A 25,209-nucleotide genomic window follows, 5' to 3' on the forward strand; every position below is an offset into this window, starting at 1 on the left:
CAGTGCAGGTGCATTTATACGGAGACTTGATTACACACAGGTGGATTGTATTTATCATCATTAGTCATTTAGGTCAACATTGGATCATTCAGAGATCCTCACTGAACTTCTGGAGAGAGTTTGCTGCACTGAAAGTAAAGGGGCTGAATAATTTTGCACGCCCAATTTTTCAGTTTTTGATTTGTTAAAAAAGTTTGAAATATCCAATAAATGTCGTTCCACTTCATGATTGTGTCCCACTTGTTGTTGATTCTTCACAAAAAAATACAGTTTTATATCTTTATGTTTGAAGCCTGAAATGTGGCAAAAGGTCGCAAAGTTCAAGGGGGCCGAATACTTTCGCAAGGCACTGTATCTAGCTCTATAGAGCCAATATCCCTACACATTTGTAAATATGGTACTGGAACTGAACCTGCATATATTGTAGTATGCTTGTTTTATCGTGTTCTTTTAATATCTCGTGTTTTGATTCTACCTTATTTTTAGTATTACATAGTTCTTGATAACTGCATTGTTGTGGTTAGAGCTTGCAATAAAGGCATTTCACTATGTTTGTGCATGTGATGTTGAAATGTGAAATTTATGGGCGAGTCCCAATATGCCACAGGGCAAACTGTACTAAAAAGCCACAGGTGGCAGATTGCGCCTTTACGCGCTCCACTCAACATGTGTAGCCTTTCTACAGTGACCAGGACGCTCCGACTCACAGTTCACCACCTCCAGACACTGTCAGTGGCGCAGGACGGCTTTGTGTCTGGTGGTCGGAGGTTCAAATCCGGAGCCAGCAGACACGTTGGACACAATTGGCTGACAACGATAGAAACAACTCCGGGGAAGTACAAAACAATAGACGATCTACGTGGACCTAGTTTGGCCACGACGGTGTATTGGCTGTTCGTGAAGGGATATGCAGATAAGAGCCATGCGATGCAGGTAAAATGAATCCCACAGTGCCTCGCTTATTAATTAATTCTGTATGGCTAACTGCCTACGTGTAGTGAGTGCACGTTATCGAGCGAATTAAGGAATAATGACGTCATTTTTAACGATGTAGACTAAAGCTAAATTCATTTCCCATCACAATTATAATGAATGTGAATTTTAAGAATATTTCGCAAGAGAAAAGTTGTCACTTATTAAACTATCCAGATCATTTTCCATCAATGAATGTCAATGTAACTTGTTTTGACGACAGCTATGATTAAACAAATGTAAAGGGTTGCGCTGATCGAATCTGGTATCAGGTTAAGTATGACACTGAGTCACCGATTTTATGCTATGTATTTTTTATTAGCTAAGTAATAAGTGGTAAATGCAATTTTCGTATATATGGGCTCTCTTTCTCACCTCGCATGGCAAATAGAGAACTGACTTGTTCCTGACAAAGATATTATAATATACTCTTGACAGAAGTAGTTCCTGCTTCCCAGCGGGCCTGTCAGAGTAGAGACTGGGCGTGGTTTAGACTCACCCAGCCTATCGTTGATTGTTGGCACAGAGCTGGTCCCAGCCCCCTGGCGCTCCAGCGGTCAGTCGTTGTAGTTGTGTAGAATATACAGTTATCAGGCACCTGGCTCCTGTTATCTAACAAAAGACCGTTTGTTCTCGCAACACTATGTTCTGAATGTGCCCCTCCAACTCATTGCACAGTTCCTGTCTTTTTCCATCATGAGAAAGGCCCATGGCCCTGAAACTGTTAACAATGTCTCAAGTCAGCTATGTTGCATAACACATACACCCACACAAGCCAACAGCAAATAATATTCCATCACATATGATATGGTAACGGGCTATAGTGTATAACACAGAACCTCACACAAAGCCCGAGGTGTGGTGTATATATCACAAAACCCCGAGGTGCCTTATTGCAATTATAAACTGGTTACCAACGTAATTAGAACACTTATAATTAATTATGCACTGCTCAAAAAAATAAAGGGAACACTTAAACAACACAATGTAACTCCAAGTCAATCACACTTCTGTGAAATCAAACTGTCCACTTAGGAAGCAACACTGATTGACAATAGATTTCACATGCTGTTGTGCAAATGGAATAGACAACAGGTGGAAATTATAGGCATTTAGCAAGACACCCCCAATAAAGGAGTGGTTCTGCAGGTGGTACCACAGACCACTTCTCAGTTCCTTTGCTTCCTGGCTGATGTTTTGGTCACTTTTGAATGCTGGCGGTGCTTTCACTCTAGTGGTAGCATGAGACGGAGTCTACAACCCACACAAGGGGCTCAGGTAGTGCAGCTCATCCAGGATGGCACATCAATGCGAGCTGTGGCAAGAAGCTTTGCTGTGTCTGTCAGCGTAGTGTCCAGAGCATGGAGGCGCTACCAGGAGACAGGCCAGTACATCAGGAGACGCAGAGGAGGCCGTAGGAACCCAGCAGCAGGACCGCTACCTCCGCCTTTGTGCAAGAAGGAGCACTGTAAGAGCCCTGCAAAATGACCTTCAGCAGGCCACAAATGTGCATGTGTCTGCTCAAACGGTCATAAACGGACTCCATGAGGGTGGTATGAGGGCCCGATGTCCACAGGTGGGGGTTGTGCTTACAGGCCAACACCGTGCAGGACGTTTGGCATTTGCCAGAGAACACCAAGATTGGCAAATTCGCCACTGGCGCCCTGTGCTCTTCACAGATGAAAGCAGGTTCACACTGAGCACGTGACAGACGTGACAGAGTCTGGAGACGCCGTGGAGAACGTTCTGCTGCCTGCAACATCCTCCAGCATGACCGGTTTGGCGGTGGGTCAGTCATGGTGTGGGGAGGCATTTCTTTGGGGGGGCCGCACAGCCCTCCATGTGCTCGGCAGAGGTAGCCTGACTGCCATTAGGTACCCGGGTTGAGATCCTCAGACCCCTTGTGAGACCATATGCTGGTGCGGTTGGCCCTGGGTTCCTCCTAATGCAAGACCATGCTAGACCTCATGTTGCTGGAGTGTGTCAGCAGTTCCTGCAAGAGGAAGGCATTGATGCTATGGACTGGCCTGCCCGTTCCCCAGACCTGAATCCAATTGAGCACATCTGGGACATAATGTCTCGCTCCATCCACCAACGCCACATTGCACCACCGACTGTCCAGGAGTTGGCGGATGCTTTAGTCCAGGTCTGGGAGGAGATCCCTCAGGAGACCATCCGCCACCTCATCAGGAGCATGCCCAGGCGTTGTAGGGAGGTCATACAGACACGTGGAGGCCACACACACTACTGAGCCTCATTTTGACTTGTTTTAAGGACATTACATCAAAGTTGGATTAGCCTGTAGTGTGGTTTTCCACTTTAATTTTGAGTGTGACTCCAAATCCAGACCTCCATGGGTTGATAAATTTGATTTCCATTGATACTTTTTGTGTGATTTTGTTGTCAGCACATTCAACTATGTAAAGAAAAAAGTATTTAATAAGAATATTTCATTCATTCAGATCTAGGATGTGTTATTTTAGTGTTCCCTTTATTTTTTTGAGCAGTGTATATTTTTGGGTCATTCCCGTGTTACATGGTCTGACGTTATTTTGTGGCAGATGTAAAGAATACAAACTGTTATAAATGGCCTATTTGCGAGATGTACTTATTTCAATAGGCATAGGCTACTGACTAAAATCTGGGTTTCAATTCAATTTTGACATGGTTTGCTGAGCTGCATGCAGGTAGCCTATAGCCTGATAGGCCAACATCTAATTTCAGGGAAAAGTCCACAATGAAAATGTTTAGAATGATACATTTGCAATAGAGCTGTGACCATGATCACAATTGATAACTGCAGCACTCTCAACCGGTGCGCCCTTTTTCAGTCTCACCTCTACCAATTGAATGAATGTGTACTATTGTTACACAAAAATATGGTATAAGAATACCCTGTACTCATCAAGAAAAAGCACAAACACCAGTACCTGGTTTCCCTTAACTATTGAAATCAAGAAGAAGAAAATAATAATGATGAAATAGACCAGTTTACTGCTGTGCTATGTCACATGTACTGTATCTTTATCAATAAAGACTAGGGTAGGCTAATTTATTTTGTAGATATTCTTAATTGAAATAAAAGATCAAGGTGGCTCTGGAAGTATTCTCAGGGTGATTATTGGGTTGTATAAACATGAGTGCTCCCCCCCACACACAATGCTGGCCTTCAAATTATTTTCTAAAGTCAGGCAAGACTGCCTCTGACAGGCTTGAGCCTGCTGCCTGAGGTTCAGAGAAACAACCCTTCTCTAACTGTGTAGCCTACTAGAAACCAGTTCTTTCAAAAGGGCATAATGCTGTCTTGAACTTACATAGTTGAGTCTAATATAACCGTTACAAATTATCAGTCATTATGAGAAATAGGGCTCACATGCGAGATGTCACTTTGCATAAGAAACCTTCTCTATTTGAAAAATATCCTTTTCTATAATTCTCATTTGCACTTATGAATTTACCATGTTAAATATAACTGTACTTATTTGTTTGTTAAACGTTAGCTCACAGAATTTTCAAGCCTTGTACAACTTTTTTTTACCCCTTCACAAACCATGGGCTGGACCAAACCAAAAGCATAATTGGTAGCAGGGCGATCCAATCATAACATTTGGAATTGAGTAGTACTGTGAAAGCCAGTATATATGGTGGTTAAATCATTTCACATCCATCAAATTTATCATAGCATATTATTGAGGGGGTCAAATTGGCTCTGATATTTGTGAGACCCCCCCCCAAGTTATGCACCTGGCTTCATGGTTGATTTGACTAATTAGGTTAATAAGTAGTTTATATACACTGAACAAAACATTAGGAGGACCTTCCTAATATTGAGTCCACCACCTTCTTCCCTCAAAACAGCCTCAATTTGTTCGGGAATAGACTATAAGGTGTCAAAAGCATTCTACGAGGATGCTGGCCCATATTGACTCCAATGCTTCCCACATTTGGGTCAAGTTGGTGTACATTTCCAGAATCAAAGATCTTCTCTTTTCCCCCAACCCAGGTTGAACACAAGAAACTGTACGGGCCCATCTGGCGCTCGCGGTTCGGCCCGTTTGATGTGGTGAACGTGGCGTCTCCAGAGCTTATATCCCAGGTGATCCGTCAGGAGGGCCGCTACCCAGTCCGGACAGAGCTGCCACACTGGAAGGAGTACCGCGATATGAGGGGACAGGCCTATGGACTCCATGTGGAGTGAGTGGCCGATGAACCACATCAAGGACTATTCCTAGATTGGGTGTAGGAAAGGGTATGGATAATACTTACACCCACTGTTCCCTCAAAAAATGTTGGGGCACTGAGGACATTTTAGTTCTTGTGAGCGGAAACTTTCATGTGAGTAGTGTCGTGTCTTTACTATCATTAACTGAAGACTGATAGTGTCGTGTCTTTACTATCATTAACTGAAGACTGATAGTGTCATGTCTTTACTATCATTAACTGAAGACTGATAGTGTCGTGTCTTTACTATCATTAACTGAAGACTGATAGTGTCGTGTCTTTACTATCATTAACTGAAGACTGATAGTTTTTTTTATCAAAGATTCTCTGTAATTAGTTACTATGCGATCAACTGAATAATCACGTAATTCATTAACTATGAAATCGGGGCACCAAGGAAAAATATTCAGATTACAAAGTTATCATGTCCTAAAATAACTTTTCAGATATTTTATCTGATCAATTAGTCTTCGAATGAATGAATGATTTATTTTACCTCACGTTAGTCTCATTCCAAACGTCGTAAATTGTTGGTTATCTGCACGAACCCAGTCTTCACTATGAGTCATCCATACATCAATTGTCTTAAATAATTGATTTATTACTAACTAAGTAATTCACAGAAATGAACCGACATGGCGGCTTGTTAGACAAAGGGGAAATGGGGGGGGTTGACTAAGAAGTCACTACAGAGTTAATTATAACCATTAAAATGCTAATCCTTTACACATGAACGCTCACTCATTATTATATAAACAGCGTTATGGTAATGTGGCCACACCGTCTCTCTTGAGATTCCCAAGTTGTGACAAATGCACCAGTTTGTAGCTGGATTCTTCACCGATCTTTTACACTTTCTCTGGAACATGAAATTTGTTCGTACCTCAAGTTCTGTTTATTTAATTTTAATTTTATTTATTTTACCTTTATTTAACTAGGCAAGTCAGTTAAGAACAAATTCTTCTTTTCAATGACGGCCTAGGAACAGTGGGTTAACTGCCTGTTCAGGGGCAGAACGACAGATTTGTACCATGTCAGCTCGGGGGTTTGAACTTGCAACCTTCCGGTTACTAGTCCAACACCTTCCGGTTACTAGTCCAACACTCTAACCACTAGGCTACCCTGCCACCCCAAAGGTGGAAGGATTTCCTTTGTCCTCTGTGAAAGTTTACCCTCTCTCTAATACTGTGTCCATGAGGTCTTCTCAGGAATTTACAACCTCTGACCACAGCAGTCTGTCTCTTGAGCTTCCCAAGTTGTGACAAATGCACCAGTTTGTAGCTGGATTCTTCACCGATCTTTTACACTTTCTCTGGAACATGAAATGTGTTCGTACCTCAAGTTCTGTGAGGTGGAAGGATTTCCTTTGTCCTCTGTGAAAGTTTACCCTCTCTCTAATACTGTGTGTCCATGAGGTCTTCTCAGGAATTTACGACCTCTGACCACAGAAGTCTGGTTGTATAAGCAGAGAGCGGGGGATGGTGCTCGCTGTACTCAAAGAGGGCAACGTCATGACAGTAGCTTATATGTGGTATTCAATGCAGGCCTATATTGCATTAGATTTTTAATAGTGTTTTTACATTATGAAACGCTTGATAATAATAATGTTTTACTTGGTCTGTAACACCATGGGCCAAATAGTTGACTGTAAATTGTATTGTATGATGCAAGAAATCACTTTACAAAATAAAATGTATTATTATTACCATACAGAGAATTAGACAAGGTTGGACATTCAAGCATGTCTCAAAATACAACACTGCCCCTTTAATTAAGATGTAAGCTTTTTACCTGATTAGCTTTTCAAAGAGAGTACTCACCCCCCTTGGCATTTGTCCTATTTTGTTGCCTTACAACCTGGAATTAAAATATATATTTTTTTTGGGGGGGGGTTGTATCATTTGATTTACACAACCACCACTTTGAAGATGCAAAATATATTTTGTGAAACAAACAAGAAATAAGACGAAAGAAACAGAACTTGAGCATGCATAACTATTCACCCCCCCCCCCAAGTCAATACTTTGTAGAGCCACCTTTTTTGCAGCAATTGCAAGTCTCTTGGGATATGTCTCTATAAGCTTGGTACATCTAGTCACTGGGATTTTTGCCCATTCTTCAAGGCAAAACTACTCCAGCTCCTTCAAGTTTGATAGGTTCCCGCTGGTGTACAGCAATATTTAAGTCATACCACAGATTCTCAATTGGCTTGAGATCTGGACTTTGACTAGGCCATTCCAAGACGTTTAAATGTTTCCCCTTAAACCACTCAAGTGTTGCTTTTGCAGTATGCTTAGTGACAATGTGCTGCTGGAAGGTGAACCTCTGTCCCAGTCTCAAATATCTGAAACGTTTCAAAAGACAAACAGGTTTCCCTCAAGAATTTCCTTGTATTAACGCCATCCATCATTCCTTCAATTCTGACCAGTTTCCCAGTCCCTGCCGATGAAAACATCCCCACAGCATGATGCTGCCACCGCTATGCTTTACTGGTGTTCTCCGGGGGGGATAGTATTCTCGGGGTGATGAGAGGTGTTGGGTTTGTGCCAGACATAGCGTTTTCCTTGATGGCCAAAAATCAAAATTTTTGTCTCATCTGACCAGAGTACCTTCTTCCATATGTTTGGGGAGTCTCCCACATGCCTTTTGGCGAACACCAAACATGTTTGCTTATTCTTTTCTTTCAGCAATGGCTTTTTTCTGGCTACTCTTCCGTAAAGTCCAGCTCTGTGGAGTGTACGGCTTAAAGTGGTCCTATGGACAGATACTCCAATCTCTGCTGTGGAGCTTTGCAGCTCCTTTGGGGTTATCCTTAGTCTCTTTGTTGCCTCTCTGATTAATGCCCTCCTTGCCTGGTCCATGAGTTTTGGTGGGCGGCCCTCTCTTGGCAGGTTTGTTGAGGTGCCATATTATTTCCATTGTTTAAATAATGGATTTAAATAGTTCTCTGAGGGATGTTCAAAGTTTCTGATGTTTTTTTAGAACCCAACCCTGATCTGTACTTCTCCACAACTTTGTCCCTGACCTGTTTGGAGAGCTCCTTGGTCTTCGTGGTGCCGCTTGCTTGGTGGTGCCCCTTGCTTCGTGGTGTTGCTGGGGCCTTTCAGAACACGTGTGTGTGTGTGCGTGTGTGTATACATACTGAGATCATGTGACACTTAGATTGCACTCAGGTGGACTTTATTTAATTTATTATGTGTCTTCTGAAGGTAATTGGTGCACCATATTTTATTTAGGGGCGTCATAGCAAAGGGTTGTAATGCAAAGAAAATAGGAAAAACGCCAAGGGGGTGAATACTTTTGCAAGGCACTGTATATTTAAGCAATAAGGCACCTCGGGGTTGTGGTATATGGCCAATATACCACAGCTAAGGGATGATCTTATGCACGACACAACATGGAGTGGCTAGATACAGCCTGTCAGAAAAATCAGCATTCAGGGCTCGAACCACCCAGTTCATAATTTTGATACGATCACAGAAAAAAAAAACGTTAATCTATATAGTGCAAACTAATGCGGCGAACTCAAGAAAGTTAGGTCTCTGCATGGCATTTCTTCAGCGCGCCAGTCCTGGAGGAGGTGCGTAGCATAGAGGGAACATTGCTTACACCCTATGCTTCAAAGATACACTACGACTGTTATTGGTAATAAATCATTGCCTTGGGTAAAAGCAATGTTGGTCTGGTTTGAGGAAACCATGGTCCTACAGGTAAACTTGTTTCAGTAGTTCCTCCAACTCAACATTATCCATCTAACCTACAGGTAACTGCCAAAATAAAGGAAATGCCAACATAGTGTCTTACATGGGGCATTGGGCCGCTGCTAGTCGTCAGAAAAGCCTGAATGCGCCTTCGCATAGATTCTACAGGTGTCTGGAACTCTATTGGAGGGATCTGACACCATTATTCCATGAGAATGTAATCGTTTTGTTGATGGTGGTGGAAAGAGCTGTCTCAGACACCGCTCTATAATCTTCCATAAGTGTTCAATTGGGTTGAGATCTAGTGACTGACATACACACTTTAAACCCCCTTCGCCCCATTGAGAATTTCAATTTCAAAAGTCACTGAGATCTCTTCTTCTAGCCACGGTAGCCAAAATAATAGGCAACTGGGCATTTTTAGACATGACCAGAAGCATGTTGGGATGTTCCCCTGCTTAATTAACTCAGGAACCACACCTGTGTGAAAGCAGCTGCTTTCAATATACTTTGTATCCCTCGTTACTGAAGTTTTCTCTTTATTTTGGCCGTGACCTGTAGATATACCTCCACCCCTTTATTCTGAATATCTACTGTAGATTCACTGTCTGTCTCCTCTCCTCTCCTACAGTAAAGGCCTACAGTGGTACCGTATCCGTAGTGTCCTGAATCCAAAGATGCTGAAGCTAGCGGAGGTGTCTGCGTACGCGCCTGTCATCCACCAGGTGGTAGGGGACCTGCTACAGCGTATTGAGAGGCTCCGCCTCCGCAGTCAGGACCACACCACCGTACCAGACCTCACCACAGAGCTCTACAAGTTTGGCTTTGAAGGTGTGATACCATTGGTTCATTCAGTATTTTTTTATGCCCCTTCAGAAACACACACACACACACCCAGTGGGGTTGGAAGCCAGGGTCTGCCACAGTGCCCATAGAGCAGCTTAGGTGCCTTGCTCAGGGGCACAACGGCAGGAGATGGCATCTCGGATACCTAGAATCCCACCAGCTCTGTGTAGTCCTCATTGTTCACTGTGTTCTGTCCATCCCTGCAGGGATCTCTTCCATCCTGTTTGAGACGCGGCTGGGTTGTCTGCAGGAGGAGATCCCTAAGGACACGCTGAAGTTCATCGCTGCAGCCAACGACATGCTAACCCTGTCTGAGACCGTCCTCTTCCTCCCGCTCTGGACACGCAACGTCTTGCCCTTCTGGAAACGATTTATCCAAGCCTGGGACGACCTGGTGAATGTAGGTATGTTTGCAAATAATGTCAGGGGCTCCTTCTATTGAGCGACAAGCGGACTTAAATGTGTAGGTGGAAAGTAGACATGGTAGGTTCGACCTCCACAATGCAAGCATATGGTTGTTTCTATTGCCCTGTCAATTGCACGTCAGCCGCTAAGCACCGTTGAGAAGTGTCGGAAATCGCAGACCTATGTGGGAACTTTGTTAATGTGGGAGGCAACCCGTCTGCCTAGGGAGACTAACTGTTGAGCTATGTTCACTATTGAGACTCATTTTGTGTGTGTTTGTGTGCGTCCCCTGCATGAACGTGTGTGTTCAATGTATTTCTACATAAACCCTCAGCTCAGGGTCTGATTGACCAGAAGTTGGCGCAGATGGATGCCCAGGTGCTTGCTGGGAAGAAGTTGGACGGGATGTATCTCACCTACCTGCTGTCCTGTGATAAACTGACCCTGGGAGAGGTGTACATCAGCATCACAGAGCTGTTGCTGGGCGGAGTGGACACGGTGAGAGGAGAGGGTCATGGGATGTCATACAGAGAGGAGGGTGGTGCCATACACAACAGCAGGTTCACGTTCAATAGGGTACACCGTAAACAAACCTTTTGAAACAGAAAATGAACATGTGAATTTCTCATTGGCAAAATGCTATTATTTCCTCTATATTTCAGTGTTTTCTTCTGTTTTGTGACTGCTGGACACGTCCTAGGGAATGGGTGGAGGTGTATTTTGGCTTTAAGATTACATGATTCTGCCCAGGCCATAAATACTGAGACCATTTCCTTTAGTTTGTTGACATATATATTTGCAGTGGGTACAAAATGTAGTCGTACACAAACGTACACAAACGCATGTAACCACAGACATACACACATTAACCATACAAACACAGCAGGACCTGCCTGACTGCATTCCCTGGTGCAGTCTGGGCTTGTCTTTGTCAAGAGCCACTTGCTGCTATCTGGGATCTGTTGCGGAGTAAAACGCAAGCCTCGCTCTATTTATTCCACCTTTTATGTAACGTCATCAAGATAAAAATGTGTTTTGCTCACTGGAAATCAGTGTTTTCACTTTTATTCAATGGCTAGATGTCACTTGAAAGGATCTAATGTTCCAAAGTCATTTCCTCAGCTGCTTTAATGATGAATTGATATCAATAAATGTTGATGATCACTTGATAACTAGTCTCTGATACAGCCTCCACCTCCCTCAACTTTTTTTACTTAAAAAAAAAAAACATCTGCATTTTAATTGTCCAAGTCAAATTTCCCCGCAGGGACAATAAAGTTGAACTGATATATACTGAACAAAAATGTAAACGCAACAATTTCAAAGATTTTACTAAGTTACAGTTCATTTAAGGAAATGAGTCAATTGAAATGGATTAATTAGGCCCTAACCTATGGATTTCACATGACTGGGAATACAGATATGCATCTGTTGGTCACAGATACCTTAAAAGAAAAAGTAGGGCCTGCCGAGTGGCACAGCTGTCTAAGGCACTGCAGTGCTTGAGGCGTCACTACAGATCCAGGTTCGATCCCGGACTGTGTCGCAGCCGGCCGCGACTGGGAGACCCATGAGGCAACGCATAATTGTCCCAGCGTCTTCCGGGTTAGGGGAGGGCGCATGTACTCTGACACGGTCACCAGTTGTACGGTGTTTCCTCCGACACATTGGTGCGGCTGGTTTCCGGGTTAAGCGAGCAGTGTATCAAGAAGCAGTGCGGCTTGGCAGGGTCGTGTTTCGGAGGACGCGTGGCTCTCAGCCTTCACCTCACCCGAGTCCGTATGGGAGTTGCAGCGATGGGACAAGACTGCAACTACCAATTGGGGTAAAAATAATAATAAAATGAGAGAAAAGCTGGGGCATGTATCAGAAAACCAGTCAGTATCTGGTGTGACCACCATTTGCCTCATGCAGCGCGACATCTCTTTCACATAGAGTCGATCAGGCTGTTGGTTGTGGCATCTTACTCCTCTTCAATGGCTGTGCAAATTTGCTGGATATGGGCGGAACTGGAACACGCTGTCGTACACATCGATCCAGATTATCCCAAACATGCTCAAATGGGTAACATGTCTGGTGAGTATGCAAGCCATGGAAGAACTGGGACATTTTCAGCTCCCGGGAATTGTGTACAGATCCTTGCGATATGGGGGAGTGCATTATCATGCTGAAACATGAGGTGATGGCAGCGGATGAATGGCATGACAATGGACCTCAGGATCTCATCACGGTATCTCTGAGATTTCAAATTGCCATTGCTAAAATGCAATTGGTTCGTTGTCCGTAGCTTATGCCTGCCTATACCATAACCCCACCGCCACCATGGGGCACTCTGGTTACAATGTCGACATCATCAAACCGCTTGCCCACACGATGCCATACACGTGGTCTGCGGTTTGGAGGCCGGTTGGAAGTACTGCCAAAATCTCTAAAACAACATTGGATGTGGCTTATGGTAGAGTAATGAACATTCAATTCTCTGACTACAGCTCTGGTGGACATTCCTGCTATCAGCATACCAATTGCACGCTCCTTCAAAAATTGAGACATCTGTGGCAGTGTGACAAAACTGCACATTTTAGAAAAGGTGCACCTGTGTAATGGTCATGCTTTTTAATCGGCTTCTTTTTTTATTTTATTTTACCCCCTTGTCTCCCCGGGCCCGTGAGAGATGAAGGTCGAAAGCCATGCGTCCTCCAAAACACAACCCAACCAAGCCGCACTGCTTCTTAACACAGCGTGCATCCAACCCGGAAGCCAGCCGCACCTATGTGTCGGAGGAAACACCGTGCACCTGGCGACCTGGTTAGCGTGCAGGAGTCGCTAGTGCGCAATGAGACAAGGATATCCCTGCCGGTCAAACCCTCCCTAACCCAGATGACGCTAGGCCAATTGTGCGTCTGGTGGCACAGCTAGCACTGCGATGCAGTGCCCTAGAACACTGCGCCACCCGGGAGGCCTTTAATCGGCTTCTTGATGTGCCACACTTGTCAGGTGTATGGATTATCTCGGCAAAGGAGAAATGCTCACTAACAATTGTGCACAACATTTGAGAGAAATAAGCTTTTTGTGAGTGGACAATTTCTGGGATCTTTTATTTCAGTTCATGAAACATGGGACCAACACTTTACATGTTGTGTTTTTTTATATTTTTGTTCCGTATATATCATATCACTTCACCCTAAATAAACCCCTCTTTCTTTCTATCGTCCTTCTCCTTTCGCCTCAGACGTCCAACACCTTGTCGTGGGCATTGTACCAGTTGGCCCGCGACGCCGCTTCTCAGGACAGACTGTACCGTGAGATCATGTCCGTGTGTCCGGGAAGACAGCAGCCCAGATCAGAGGACCTGAGCAGGATGCCCTACCTGAAGGCTGTCATCAAGGAGACTCTGAGGTGAACATACACGTAGGCACGGGTGCACGTACACGTACACACATCCAGGTTCTGAGGTGAACACACACACGTAGGCACGGATGCATGTACACGTACACACATCCAGGTTCTGAGGTGAACACACACACGTAGGCACGGGTGCATGTACACGTACACACATCCAGGTTCTAAGGTGAACACACACACACGCGAGCGCACCAAGAACAGCAACCTGCAATTGGCCTCTTGTTTTGAGCATGCTTGGTCAAAGAGAGATTGTGTGCGTGCATGTGCTTGCATTTCCCTTTCCCTAATTATACTGATGATGATAATGACTGATAAATGAGTGCAGAGGGTCAAGGTATGGGACATGCTTTTTGGACAGTGTATATAAGGGGGGGGGGGGGGGGCGGCAGTGTGCTTATATAACCTGAACGGTGTGTTCAAATGTTGTAAAGAACAGGTGTAAACTAACAGTGAAATGCTTACGGGTCCTTCCCAACAATGCAGAATACAATATATAATATTTTTAATAATAATAATAAATAAAAGACATTAACACAAGGAATAAATACACAATAAGTCATGTTTACTTGGCTATATACACAAGGTATCAATACTTAGTCGATGTGCCGATATATGAGGTAATTGAGGTAGATATGCACATATTGGTAGGGGTAAAGTGACTAGGCAACAGGATAGGATAGACAGAAGCAGCAGCGTATGTAATGTGTGTGTGTGTGGCAAATGTGTACCTGTTTTATCTGTGGTTGAGTGTGTCAAGAGAATTTAGTTCTCGTGTTCATTAACCAATATGATATATGCCTTTTCGCTTGACATCATGGAAAATCTAAAGAAATCAGCCAAGAAAATGTTGACCTCCACAAGTCTGGAAATTGCTCCCAAGGATGAACCAAAACACCTGAAGGTACCACATTTATCTGTACAAACAATAGTAAGCAAGTATAAACAGCATGGGACCACGCAGACGTCATACCGCTCAGGAAGGAGACACGTTCTGTCTCCTAGAGATGAACGTACTTTGGTGCGAAAAGTACAAATCAATCCCAGAACAACAGCAAAGGACCTTGTGAAGATGCTGGAAGAAACAGTAAAATTTGTCCTTCATCGACATAACCTGAAAGGCCACTCAGCAAGGAAGAAGCCACTGCTCCAAAACCTCCATAAAAAAGCCAGACTACGGTTTGCAACTGCACATGGGGACAAAGATCGTACTTTTTGGAGAAATGTCTTCTGGTCTGATAAAACAAAAATAGAACTGTTTGGCCATATTGACCATCGTTATGTTGGAGGAAAAAGGGGGAGGCTTGCAAGCCGAAGAACACCATCCCACCCGTGAAGCTCAGGGTTGGCATCATGTTGTGGGGGTGCTTCACAAAATAGATGGCATCATGAGGGAGGAAAATTATGTGGATATATTGAAGCAACATCTCAAGACATCAGTCAGGAAGTTAAAGCTTGGTCGTAAATGGGTCTTCCAAATGGACAATGACCCCAAGCATACTTCCAAAGTTGTGGCAAAATGGCTTAAGGACAACAAAGTCAAGGTATTGGAGTGACCATCACAAAGCCCTGACCTCAATCCTATAGAAAATTTGTGGGCAGAACTGAAAAAGCGTGTGCGAGCAAGGAGGCCTACAAACCTGACTCAGTTACACCAGCTCTGTCAGGAGGAATGGGCCAAAATTCACCCAACTTATTGTGGGAAGCTTGTGGAAGGCTACCTGAAACATTTGACCCAGGTTAAACAATTTAAAGGCAATGCTATCAAACACTAATTGAGTGTATGTAAACTTCTGACCCACTGGGAATGTGATGAAAGAAATAAAAGCTGTAATAAATAACTATTATTTTCACATTCTTAAAATAAAGTGGTGATCCTAAGTGACCTAAGACACATACTTTTTACTCTGATTAAATGTCAGGAATTGTGAAAAACTGAGTTTAAATGTATTTGGCTAAGGTGTATGTAAACTTCCGACTTCAACTGTATACGGTTAACTATTAACTAGAAGCTGTTCAGGAGCCTTTTGCTCCCAGACTTAGTGCTCCGGTACCGTTTGCTGTGCGGTAGCAGAGAGAACAGTTGATGATTTGGGTGGCTGGAGTCTTTGACAATTTTTAGGGCATTCCTCTGACACCAGCTAGTATGGAAATCCTGAATGACAGGCTTATAGAAAGAAATTGGCCTCCTCCACCTCTTCCTATATGGTCATAGCCATTTCTCCCTTGTGTCCTTCATTTTCTAATGATTCAAATGCTCAATAACAGCATCTAGGTCAGAATCACAACCTGCCATTGCCAACGCTCTCTGGTGTTTAGGTGTATTAAAACTTTACCAAATACCAATGCTAAGTACCTTAGTACCTTACTGAACATTCCTAGCCACACAAAGGTTTATTTAAGGCAGTCCTACAGAGGCTCCCATGTTGCTGAAGCTGTTCTCTCTGCAGGATGTACCCTGTAGTTCCAGGGAATGGCCGTCTAACCGTAGACAATGACGTTGTTGTGGACAACTACTGGTTCCCAAAGAAGGTAGGGGCAGGCGATGACGAGAGAAAGATAAACACCCCTCTCTTTCACCTTTGTCAATACTTAAGATTTTTTTTTTTGTCCCCGAAGGATGTGATATAATTTCCATGAAATTCTGTCACTCTCTTTACTTCCTATACATCTACTTCTTCCTATTCCCCTCTCCCAGACCCAGTTCCATCTGTGTCACTATGCTGCCAGTCATGACGAGGGGGAGTTTGTGGATGCAGAGTGTTTCAGGCCTGAGCGTTGGCTGCGAGGGGACCCAGAGTCGTACCAACACCACCCCTACAGCTCTATACCCTTCGGGGTGGGCGTGAGAGCCTGTGTGGGCAAGAGAGTGGCAGAGCTAGAGATGTACTTTGCCCTCTCCAGGGTGAATAAGAGAAGTATTTCATTGAGATTTTCAAGGAAGTATTGAGTAATAAAAAGCCATCAGTGCCAAAATGATGTTACCAGACGGTTGAAGGTGATTGTTGTTGGATGATTTTGTCCATCATCTGTGGTGATTGGCTAATGTTAAGTCCCCAGAAGCAATCGGAGAGAGTGTGGGAACTTAAGTGTGCAACACTTACTACAGGGGTGACAAACCCCATTTTTATGAGCTGCGCAATATTCTGCTTTTACTACCCCAGTTGGCAAAATTTGGCATGGGATATTATAAAATACTTAATTTTATGGTTGTAAACTGATTCTCTGGCTAGAGAGACGTCAGACAACCAGGTGGCCCATTAACACTAAACCCTTGACCTTGAACTCTTGTCGCCCCGCTACAGCTGATGCAGCATTATGAGATCCAGCCAGAGGATGGGGCCCCAACCACAGAGCCCAAGACTAGAACACTGCTCATCCCGTCCAAACCCATCAACCTGCGCTTCCTACCCCGAGCCTGAGGAGGGTGCCAGGGAGTTATAGAAAGGGATTGACAGGAGGGCCTGGTGTTGTGCTGTGATGTGGTAACCTCCAGTCCCCTAGATCCCCTTAAACATAGCCGCAGGAAGTAGTTTGGGTGGGGGGCGATGCTGAAAAATAAAGTTTGCTCGTGCTACAGATGGCTATATCGGTCCGCTAATACAGGACTATTAAAGGCCCAGTATTATACTTTTGTGAAAAAACATTTTCTAAATATATATAGATTTTTTTTTATGCTGATTTTTCAGCACCCCTATTTCCTGTGGCTATGCCCTCAAATCAAATCTGATTCATATCAGGCATATCAGAGGTGGGGCGGCAGGGTAGCATAGTGGTTAGAGCGTTGGACTAGTAACCGGAAGGTTGCAAGTTCATATCCCTGAGCTGACAAGGTACAAATCTGTTATTCTGCCCCTGAACAGGCAGTTAACCCACTGTTCCTAGGCCGTCATTGAAAATAAGAATTTGTTCTTAACTAAAAACTTTGTTCTGTTGACCTTTACTACGACACCAATACTTACTGCCACTTAATAAATGCACATTGGTGTTGAGGAGAAATGTATCACTGTTTGTGTGTGAAGGGCATTATAAAATCATTAGATGCTAATACACTTTGAATATTTGTCTAGGGTATTGGCCATCAACCTTTTACTGCATTAAAAGTCTCTATGAAATGTGAACTTATGTGCCCACATTGTTTTCCTATGTCCTATATTAGCATATAACAAGTGCTGGAAACTCTGTGGTCCATACACAGATTAAAAGATGGATTGTTATTTACGTTAAATATTAGTTTGTATTGATGTTATTTATTAGGTTTAACTAAAGGGGAAAAGTAAGTTGTGTTAAATACAGTAGGTTGCAACTTGAAATATAGATTTGTTAATAATATAACATAACAGTTGGCGTTGAATCATATATTTGGTTTCAACCAATTTCGTTTTTATTTTATTTATTTAGAACATAACTAATTTACTTGTAACTTGTTGAAGCATATCTTTTTTTACAGTACAGGCCACATAGGCACCAATTCCTATCGGCAGTTTTATGGATGATTAGGCCTACATTTTACATCTCACATGTGGGCTATATTATAGGCCCATAGCCAACCTAGACATATTTATTAAGTAGCCTATATGGACCACAGCTACGTAAAGGCAACTCCGAACACTGGTGGTATTAAGTTGATGTTTAGAATAGTTCAACAAAAAAAGTGTATGCAGAACATCTCACATGGGTCGGGCCCACTGTCCTCCATATTTTGTCCTCGAGCGCTTCCTCCCTCTTATCCTCATCCATCCAGCCCTGCACTTTTCCCTAGAATGGTATGCCCCAGAATGGTATGCCCCGGCATGAGCCTATTGATGCGATATGTCTCCTCCGTACCCTCTGCTAGCTCATTATTATTCTTGTCCGCACTCTGCAAAGCCTCGAATGTGGATTGGACGAAAATGTAGGGTACATCTCTAAGATGATGCTATACAAGTATAGTATATGTTGTATAAATGTCGACTAGTCACTGTATATTTTTGAATTAGGCTACAGTTGCCTTGTGTGCCTGGCTACGTTGGATTAACTGGAGAAGCTAGGATCATCGGTCGCGCCCTTGTGGGCTTTGACTTGTCTATCATATTCACAGGGAGTGAGTATCAAAATGAGGGACGCCGAAGGAGTCGTTTTTGGACAAGATGCGGACAGAATGGTTGGGGCAGTGCTTCGTAGGATGCTGAGGCTTTTCGATGGTGAGTTGCCGCAGACGGGTCGCCTCTTTATTTGTTCATCATAGGAACCATTCGAGTGGACATTCCATGCCGCGGGCATCCCAGGCCGAACCATTTCCCACTGGACTAGCTACTCAATGGCAATTGGTTCGGTCGCTAATTTCAAATGAAAGATGTTGCATTATTTGATCCTACGGAATGGTTGTTTACGTCTAATTAATTAGGTCAGACCTCTACAAGTCCGACGGCACTATAGCATCAATTCCATCATCATTTAATTCCTGCATTGTCCATGTTGTCCACAAAGCACAAGTGTGCAAAGATTCCATTCCAGTCAATGGTGCTTCAATCACGGGGTCATTGTCCGTTACATTACAATACAAATGTGGTGTAGACGCTTTGGGAAGTCAACCTAGCATAATCTATTATAAAGCGCAAACCAGGGAAATGCCACCGCCATACATCCAGTCTAAATAGATAGGTAGGCTGAGCCTCTGGAGGTGTGAGTGACTGACTGGGTTTCAGCCTGACTGGGTTTCAATGGGCTATTCCAATGCTGTGGAATAGCCCACTGAGCTAAACGCCTAGGCTATTAGCTCAGGGAAACAACGTCGTTAGTTCTCACTGGTGTGTTGTGGAAAGAAAGCGTCCAGTTGTCATTGAGTCACAGGGTAAACACGTTGAAGATAATACTACCTGCTCTGTCGCCTAACAGACAGGATATCACTGTATGGCTGTCTGTGTGTTTTATTCTAGTGAGGGAGTCGATCTGTCAGCCCCACAGCCTTCACGCCGTGAGGTTTTCCTTAGCCTGTTGGTGGTGCACACTGCTTTGAATGATCCTAGAGGAAAAACAAGACAGCATCTTGAGCCTTGTTGACAACAATCTGGCGTCTGTGTCTCTCTCGTTTCATATCTCTCGCTCTTTCTTAGCCGATCTCGCTCTCTCTTTCTGATCTCGCTCTCTCTTTCTATCTCTCTCCATATTTCTCATGTTTTGTGTAGATTCTGTCTCCTAGTGTGAACATCTGTCTTCCAGAGAAATCGCAGGCTATGATAACACATGGAACGGTGTGTGTGTGCGTGAGTACACGTGTTTGTCAGTGGAGGAGATTGAGTGGCACGTTTGCCCATTGATTTCCATGGCAGCAGTGGAACAGCCGTGCCCTGAAAACAAACCTGCCCCGACACTGATCCAATTGGAAATTCCAACCCCTTCAATTCCAACCCCTTCTCAGAACAGGCCAGGCAGCACCAGTCAATGTCAATAGACCTACATAGGAACAAAGCACTGTGGCTGAGTGACCATCTAATTAGCGCTGTCTGTCTGTCCTCATCGTGACCTTTTATTGGCATCCTAACTGTCATGTCGACCAATGGAAGCATTGTTCTTTTGACAGCAAAAACAAGTCTAATTGCATGGGATTTATTCCATTAATGAATCACTGCGTTGATTGAATTTCACGATAGCTCCACTGAGAGTTCATGAAGACGATTGATTGATTCACGACAGAGGTCGTTGCTGTGTTGTTATTTGACAGTGTTAGTTTAGAGGTCAGGGTCATATGAGTGTGCAGCCTGAATTCAGGAACTGAAAAGCAGAAGTCTTTCCTAGACATGCACACAAACGTCGTATTGCTTATCAGACAGGTGTTTGGTTTTACATTCTGAAAACCTCTCCTTCTGTGAGGGACCTTTTTGTACACAGATTTATGGAGATGAAGGAATTTGTTTTAATTATGGAGATGAGCGTAGCTATGATGTTCTAATCCCATGTCCTGATGAGATTGTTGCGTGAAATGACTTAATTCGGAGAGAGAGAGAGAGATGCCTTTATTGCCTCCTGTGTGTGGTCGAATGATGGCTAAGTGTCAGGCTGCCAGTAGTTTAAGTGCACGACTTCCTCTCATTCCCTTCCCATCATCGCCTCTGAATTCGAGGAACAAATCATCCAGTCATGCATTTCAAACCATTGCGAAGAGAAGAGACGAGGAGAGGAAACACACGTTTGAGAGTATAGAGGGATGAGGATGTGGCGAGCTGAATCATCATGCCGCAAGATACCGTTCCTGAATGATCAAGGGTGGGATGTTTTTTGGGATATTATCGAACTCCTTCCTCGGGGTGCACAGGGAGAGAGTGGCGTAGGGGGAAGTGTCGTGAACACCGAGGGGCCTACACTGCAGGAGCGTCTTGAAGACAGTGTGGAGACGGGAGGCTTTGTTGGTCAACTGTCCCAGTTATGTAACAATGACGACGCGAGGTAAAGACTAATAACAGTGTTCACACTCGAGGCGAGAGACATGGAGGAGGAAGAACAGAGAGAACGTAGAGACGTGATAAGAGATGGGGGGGATGGGATGCACACGTACGAAGGAGTGATGGCAGAAGACGCAAGGTGGTGGGATACAGACCGAGATGGAGAGAGCGAATAAGGGAAAGGGAGGTGAATTGAGGAGAGGTGTAGCGTGTATGCACGAGGGCTGTGAATGAGGTGGAATTGTAATAGCATTCATCCAGTCCTCTGCTGTCCTTCCCCCTGGCTACAGATAGCAGGTCCCAATCACATTATCTGTCTACATTCAGAACACACACACACACACACACCAGACTGACACAGACTGGGACTAACCCGAATCATAAGTATGAAGAGCACAAACAGTAATATGCTGGATTTAGTTTTACAACTGCCTAAGGTCTAGCCCTTGTTTCTGGACCTTAATCATTTGGCCTCGTGAACAGATACAGGTGAGTCGATTCAATTAGAAGAGTCAGTAGAGCGAGAGAATCTTTTCTATGTGAATAATAAAACCACTGCAAGTCACCTCTAGGTCCACACACAGAAGGAATTCAACTCGCTTAGATTCCCACCAGACTGCCTGGGTCTCTTTGAGAGATAAGTTAAGTGGTCTGTTCAGTTCATTAACGACTCCAAAGGAACTCCATCCCAGAGAGAGTGTAGGAGCTGCAGCCTCCGCAGTCTGCTGGGGGAAACAATTGGTAGCATTCATGGCCATGTCCTCTGACACACAAAGCTCTCATAGATAAACCCATCGCTCTCTCTATCTGCCCCCGGATCCACCCCACCACCACCACCACCCCCTTTTATGGGCAGAATGAAGAGATTTCTAGTCCATCCAGTCTGATGGGTTAGCTGACCCATTGATGAGAGCCAGTTGGGTTTACGTGACAGTTGCTGTCACTATGCCATTATCTGCTATACCAGGCAGGATTTACTGAAGTAAGATCCTATATACACTGCTCAAAAAAATAAAGGGAACACTAAAATAATACATCCTAGATCTGAATGAATGAAATATTCTTATTAAATACTTTTTTCTTTACATAGTTGAATGTGCTGACAACAAAATCACACAAAAATTATCAATGGAAATCAAATTTATCAACCCATGGAGGTCTGGATTTGGAGTCACACTCAAAATTAAAGTGGAAAACCACACTACAGGCTGATCCAACTTTGATGTAATGTCCTTAAAACAAGTCAAAATGAGGCTCAGTAGTGTGTGTGGCCTCCACGTGCCTGTATGACCTCCCTACAACGCCTGGGCATGCTCCTGATGAGGTGGTGGATGGTCACCTGAGGGATCTCCTCCCAGACATGGACTAAAGCATCCGCCAACTCCTGGACAGTCTGTGGTGCAACGTGGCGTTTGTGGATGGAGCGAGACATGATGTCCCAGATGTGCTCAATTGGATTCAGGTCTGGGGAATGGGCGGGCCAGTCCATAGCATCAATGCCTTTCTCTTGCAGGAACTGCTGACACACTCCAGCCACATGAGGTCTAGCATTGTCTTGCATTAGGAGGAACCCAGGGCCAACTGCACCAGCATATGGTCTCACAAGGGGTCTGAGGATCTCATCTCGGGACCCAATGGCAGTCAGGCTACCTCTGGCGAGCACATGGAGGGCTGTGTGGCCCCCCCAAAGAAATGTCACCCCACACCATGACTGACCCACCGCCAAACCGGTCATGCTGGAGGATGTTGCAGGCAGCAGAACGTTTTCCACGGCGTCTCCAGACTCTGTCAGGGCTTTCACGTGCTCATTGTGAACCTGCTTTCATCTGTGAAGAGCACAGGGCGCCAGTGGCAAATTTGCCAATCTTGGTGTTCTCTGGCAAATGCCAAACGTCCTGCACGGTGTTGGGCTGTAAGCACAACCCCCACCTGTGGACGTCGGGCCCTCATACCACCCTCATGGAGTCTGTTTCTGACCGTTTGAGCAGACACATGCACATTTGTGGCCTGCTGGAGGTCATTTTGCAGGGCTCTGGCAGTGCTCCTCCTGCTCCTCCTTGCACAAAGACGGAGGTAGCGGTCCTGCTGCTGGGTTGTTGCCCTCCTACGGCCTCCTACACGTCTCCTGATGTACTGGCCTGTCTCCTGGTAGCGCCTCCGTGCTCTGGACACTACGCTGACAGACACAGCAAACCTTCTTGCCACAGCTCGCATTGATGTGCCATCCTGGATGAGCTGCACTACCTGAGCCACTTGTGTGGGTTGTAGACTCCGTCTCATGCTACCACTAGAGTGAAAGCACCGCCAGCATTCAAAAATGACCAAAACATCAGCCAGGAAGCATAGGAACTGAGAAGTGGTCTGTGGTCCCCACCTGCAGAACCACTCCTTTATTGGGGGTGTCTTGCTAAATGCCTATAATTTCCACCTGTTGTCTATTCCATTTGCACAACAGCATGTGAAATTTATTGTCAATCAGTGTTGCTTCCTAAGTGGACAGTTAGATTTCACAGAAGTGTGATTGACTTGGAGTTACATTGTGTTGTTTAAGTGTTCCCTTTATTTTTTTGAGCAGTGTATTTTGCCCATTATGTGCCACCTTTGGGCCACCGACTAACCAGGTGATCCCAAGGCCAGACATCCTCGTCTAACCCAGGTCCACACCACTCTGCCTGGGCCTTCACGGAGAAGCTCCGCCTGGTCCTAGTATCAAAACCAGAGCCGGAGGACAAATAAATAGGCCAACAACGAGCCTGAAGTGGCCAAGTCTAACACCATGTCTCCTTTCTCTGGTAGAATTTGACATTTTAGTTGAATCACTATCTACTGCCCCCTCAAGTGTTTCTCATTGTCCCTATGGTGCCCCGACACAGCAGCCCGGCTCCTACGGGACTGTGTGTGGGGGAAACATGAGATACTCTCACCGTGCCCTCTCTATGGTGTTGACATACACACCAATGATCTTTCTTGCCACCATAGCTGTCCTAGTTACCACGGCGGCACAGCCTGTCGCGTTTCCACAGCGACCACAGTCAGTCAGACATCAGTGATGGATATTGATCGATATTGATTGATGTGCGGGCGGCTTTAGAGGTTCAGGGTTGAATTGAACAGCTATATTGATTGATAACTGTCACTGTTATCGCCGCTAAACCCTTGTGTCCAATTCCACGAGTTGTAGCTCTTCGTCGGAAAGTGTCTCTGATAGGAAGTGTGCAATCTAAATCTGTGAGCTTGGTCTGTCCCACACACCTCACGGAATTCTCACAGTAGTTCATTGGCCTTCCTTCAGTTACGTGGGCATCATACATTCATCCTAGCCTGGCTGGTCCCAGATCTGTTTCTGCTCTTGCCAACTCCTTTGGTGTCATTGTTATGCCAAACATGTTTGGCATAACAATTCCATAAGGAGTTGGCAAAAGAGCAGAAACAGATCTGGGACCAGCCAGGCTTCATTGATCTCAAAATGTTCTACATAACCTCGTGTCTGCTGCACTAGGTTGTGCCCTTAATTCAATTGGGGAGAGAACAAGTGATAAGACCCGCGAACCCAAAGATATCTGTAGCTACCGATTTAAGGGAAGGGAAAGACCGAGGAAAGGAGAGAATGGAATGATGCAATCTTACTTGATCAGACTACTGATTATGAAGTTGATGAAGGAGGAGATCGGAAGCAAAAAAAGGAACGTAACCGGCAACACAGTTTGTATCTGTGGGATTGGACACATATAGTTACACCCGATGGAAGAAATAGAATGTGAAAGTGTATATTTCCTGAAGAAAATGTGCGCTTGCTTCATTGTATTTTTTGAAAAGCACACTAAATTGTCCTCCTAGCACCAAAATAGTGCGAGAACATCTGGGCGACCCTATGAAGACATTTAGTAGCAGCGACAGACCAGATCCCACAGCAGCAGTAACACAGTGGGAAAAAATCTGATGAAGTCTATAAAAGACATTTAGTAGCAGCGACAGACCAGATCCCACAGCAGCAGTAACACAGTGGGAAAACATCTGATGAAGTCTATAAAAGACATTTAGTAGCAGCGACAGGCTAAAGCCCACAGCAGCAGTAACACAGTGAGTAATGCATTATGAAGTGGTTATGTAAGCATACACTGGGGAATGGGGAGCCCATTGGTTAGATCTTGCCTTCTATCTTTTTTTCTTTCTTTTTCTTGTTCTCCTTTTTCACTCTTATTCACCCTTTCTTTTCTTTCTTCTGTGTAGTCTCAGGTCTCATT

At 44.5% G+C, this 25,209-nt stretch overlaps 2 protein-coding genes across 2 annotated transcripts in view; both read left to right on the forward strand.

Moving 5' to 3' along the window:
- Window positions 1–612: 612 nt before the first annotated feature.
- LOC109906858 (cytochrome P450 27C1) lies at window positions 613–17,665 on the forward strand. Its single transcript, XM_031792417.1, has 9 exons — window positions 613–933; window positions 4,976–5,166; window positions 9,526–9,725; window positions 9,947–10,144; window positions 10,480–10,643; window positions 13,375–13,541; window positions 15,995–16,076; window positions 16,243–16,449; window positions 16,850–17,665. The coding sequence occupies exons 1-9, from the start codon at window positions 667–669 to the stop codon at window positions 16,964–16,966; spliced, it is 1,593 nt and encodes a 530-aa protein (XP_031648277.1). The 5' UTR covers window positions 613–666; the 3' UTR covers window positions 16,967–17,665.
- A 119-nt stretch (window positions 17,666–17,784) lies between these two features.
- The window catches only part of LOC109878158 (transmembrane protein 198-B-like), a 32,410-nt gene continuing 24,985 nt past the window's right edge, over window positions 17,785–25,209 (forward strand). The window contains 1 exon segment of the mRNA XM_031792420.1: window positions 17,785–18,727. The gene's annotated coding sequence lies outside the window, so the exon portion shown is untranslated.

This window comes from Oncorhynchus kisutch, linkage group LG16, assembly GCF_002021735.2.
Source record: "Oncorhynchus kisutch isolate 150728-3 linkage group LG16, Okis_V2, whole genome shotgun sequence".
NCBI lineage: Eukaryota > Metazoa > Chordata > Actinopteri > Salmoniformes > Salmonidae > Oncorhynchus > Oncorhynchus kisutch.

What these genes read in the sequence shown, in the direction of transcription:
- LOC109906858 (XM_031792417.1), top strand. Translation starts at nt 667, where the DNA reads ATGTGTAGCCTTTCTACAGTGACCAGGACGCTCCGACTCACAGTTCAC. An exon ending in TGCTGGGCGGAGTGGACACG is followed by an intron (nt 10,644 to 13,374) that starts GTGAGAGGAGAG and finishes CTTTCGCCTCAG; the next exon opens with ACGTCCAACACCTTGTCGTG. An exon ending in TGTACTTTGCCCTCTCCAGG is followed by an intron (nt 16,450 to 16,849) that starts GTGAATAAGAGA and finishes GCCCCGCTACAG; the next exon opens with CTGATGCAGCATTATGAGAT.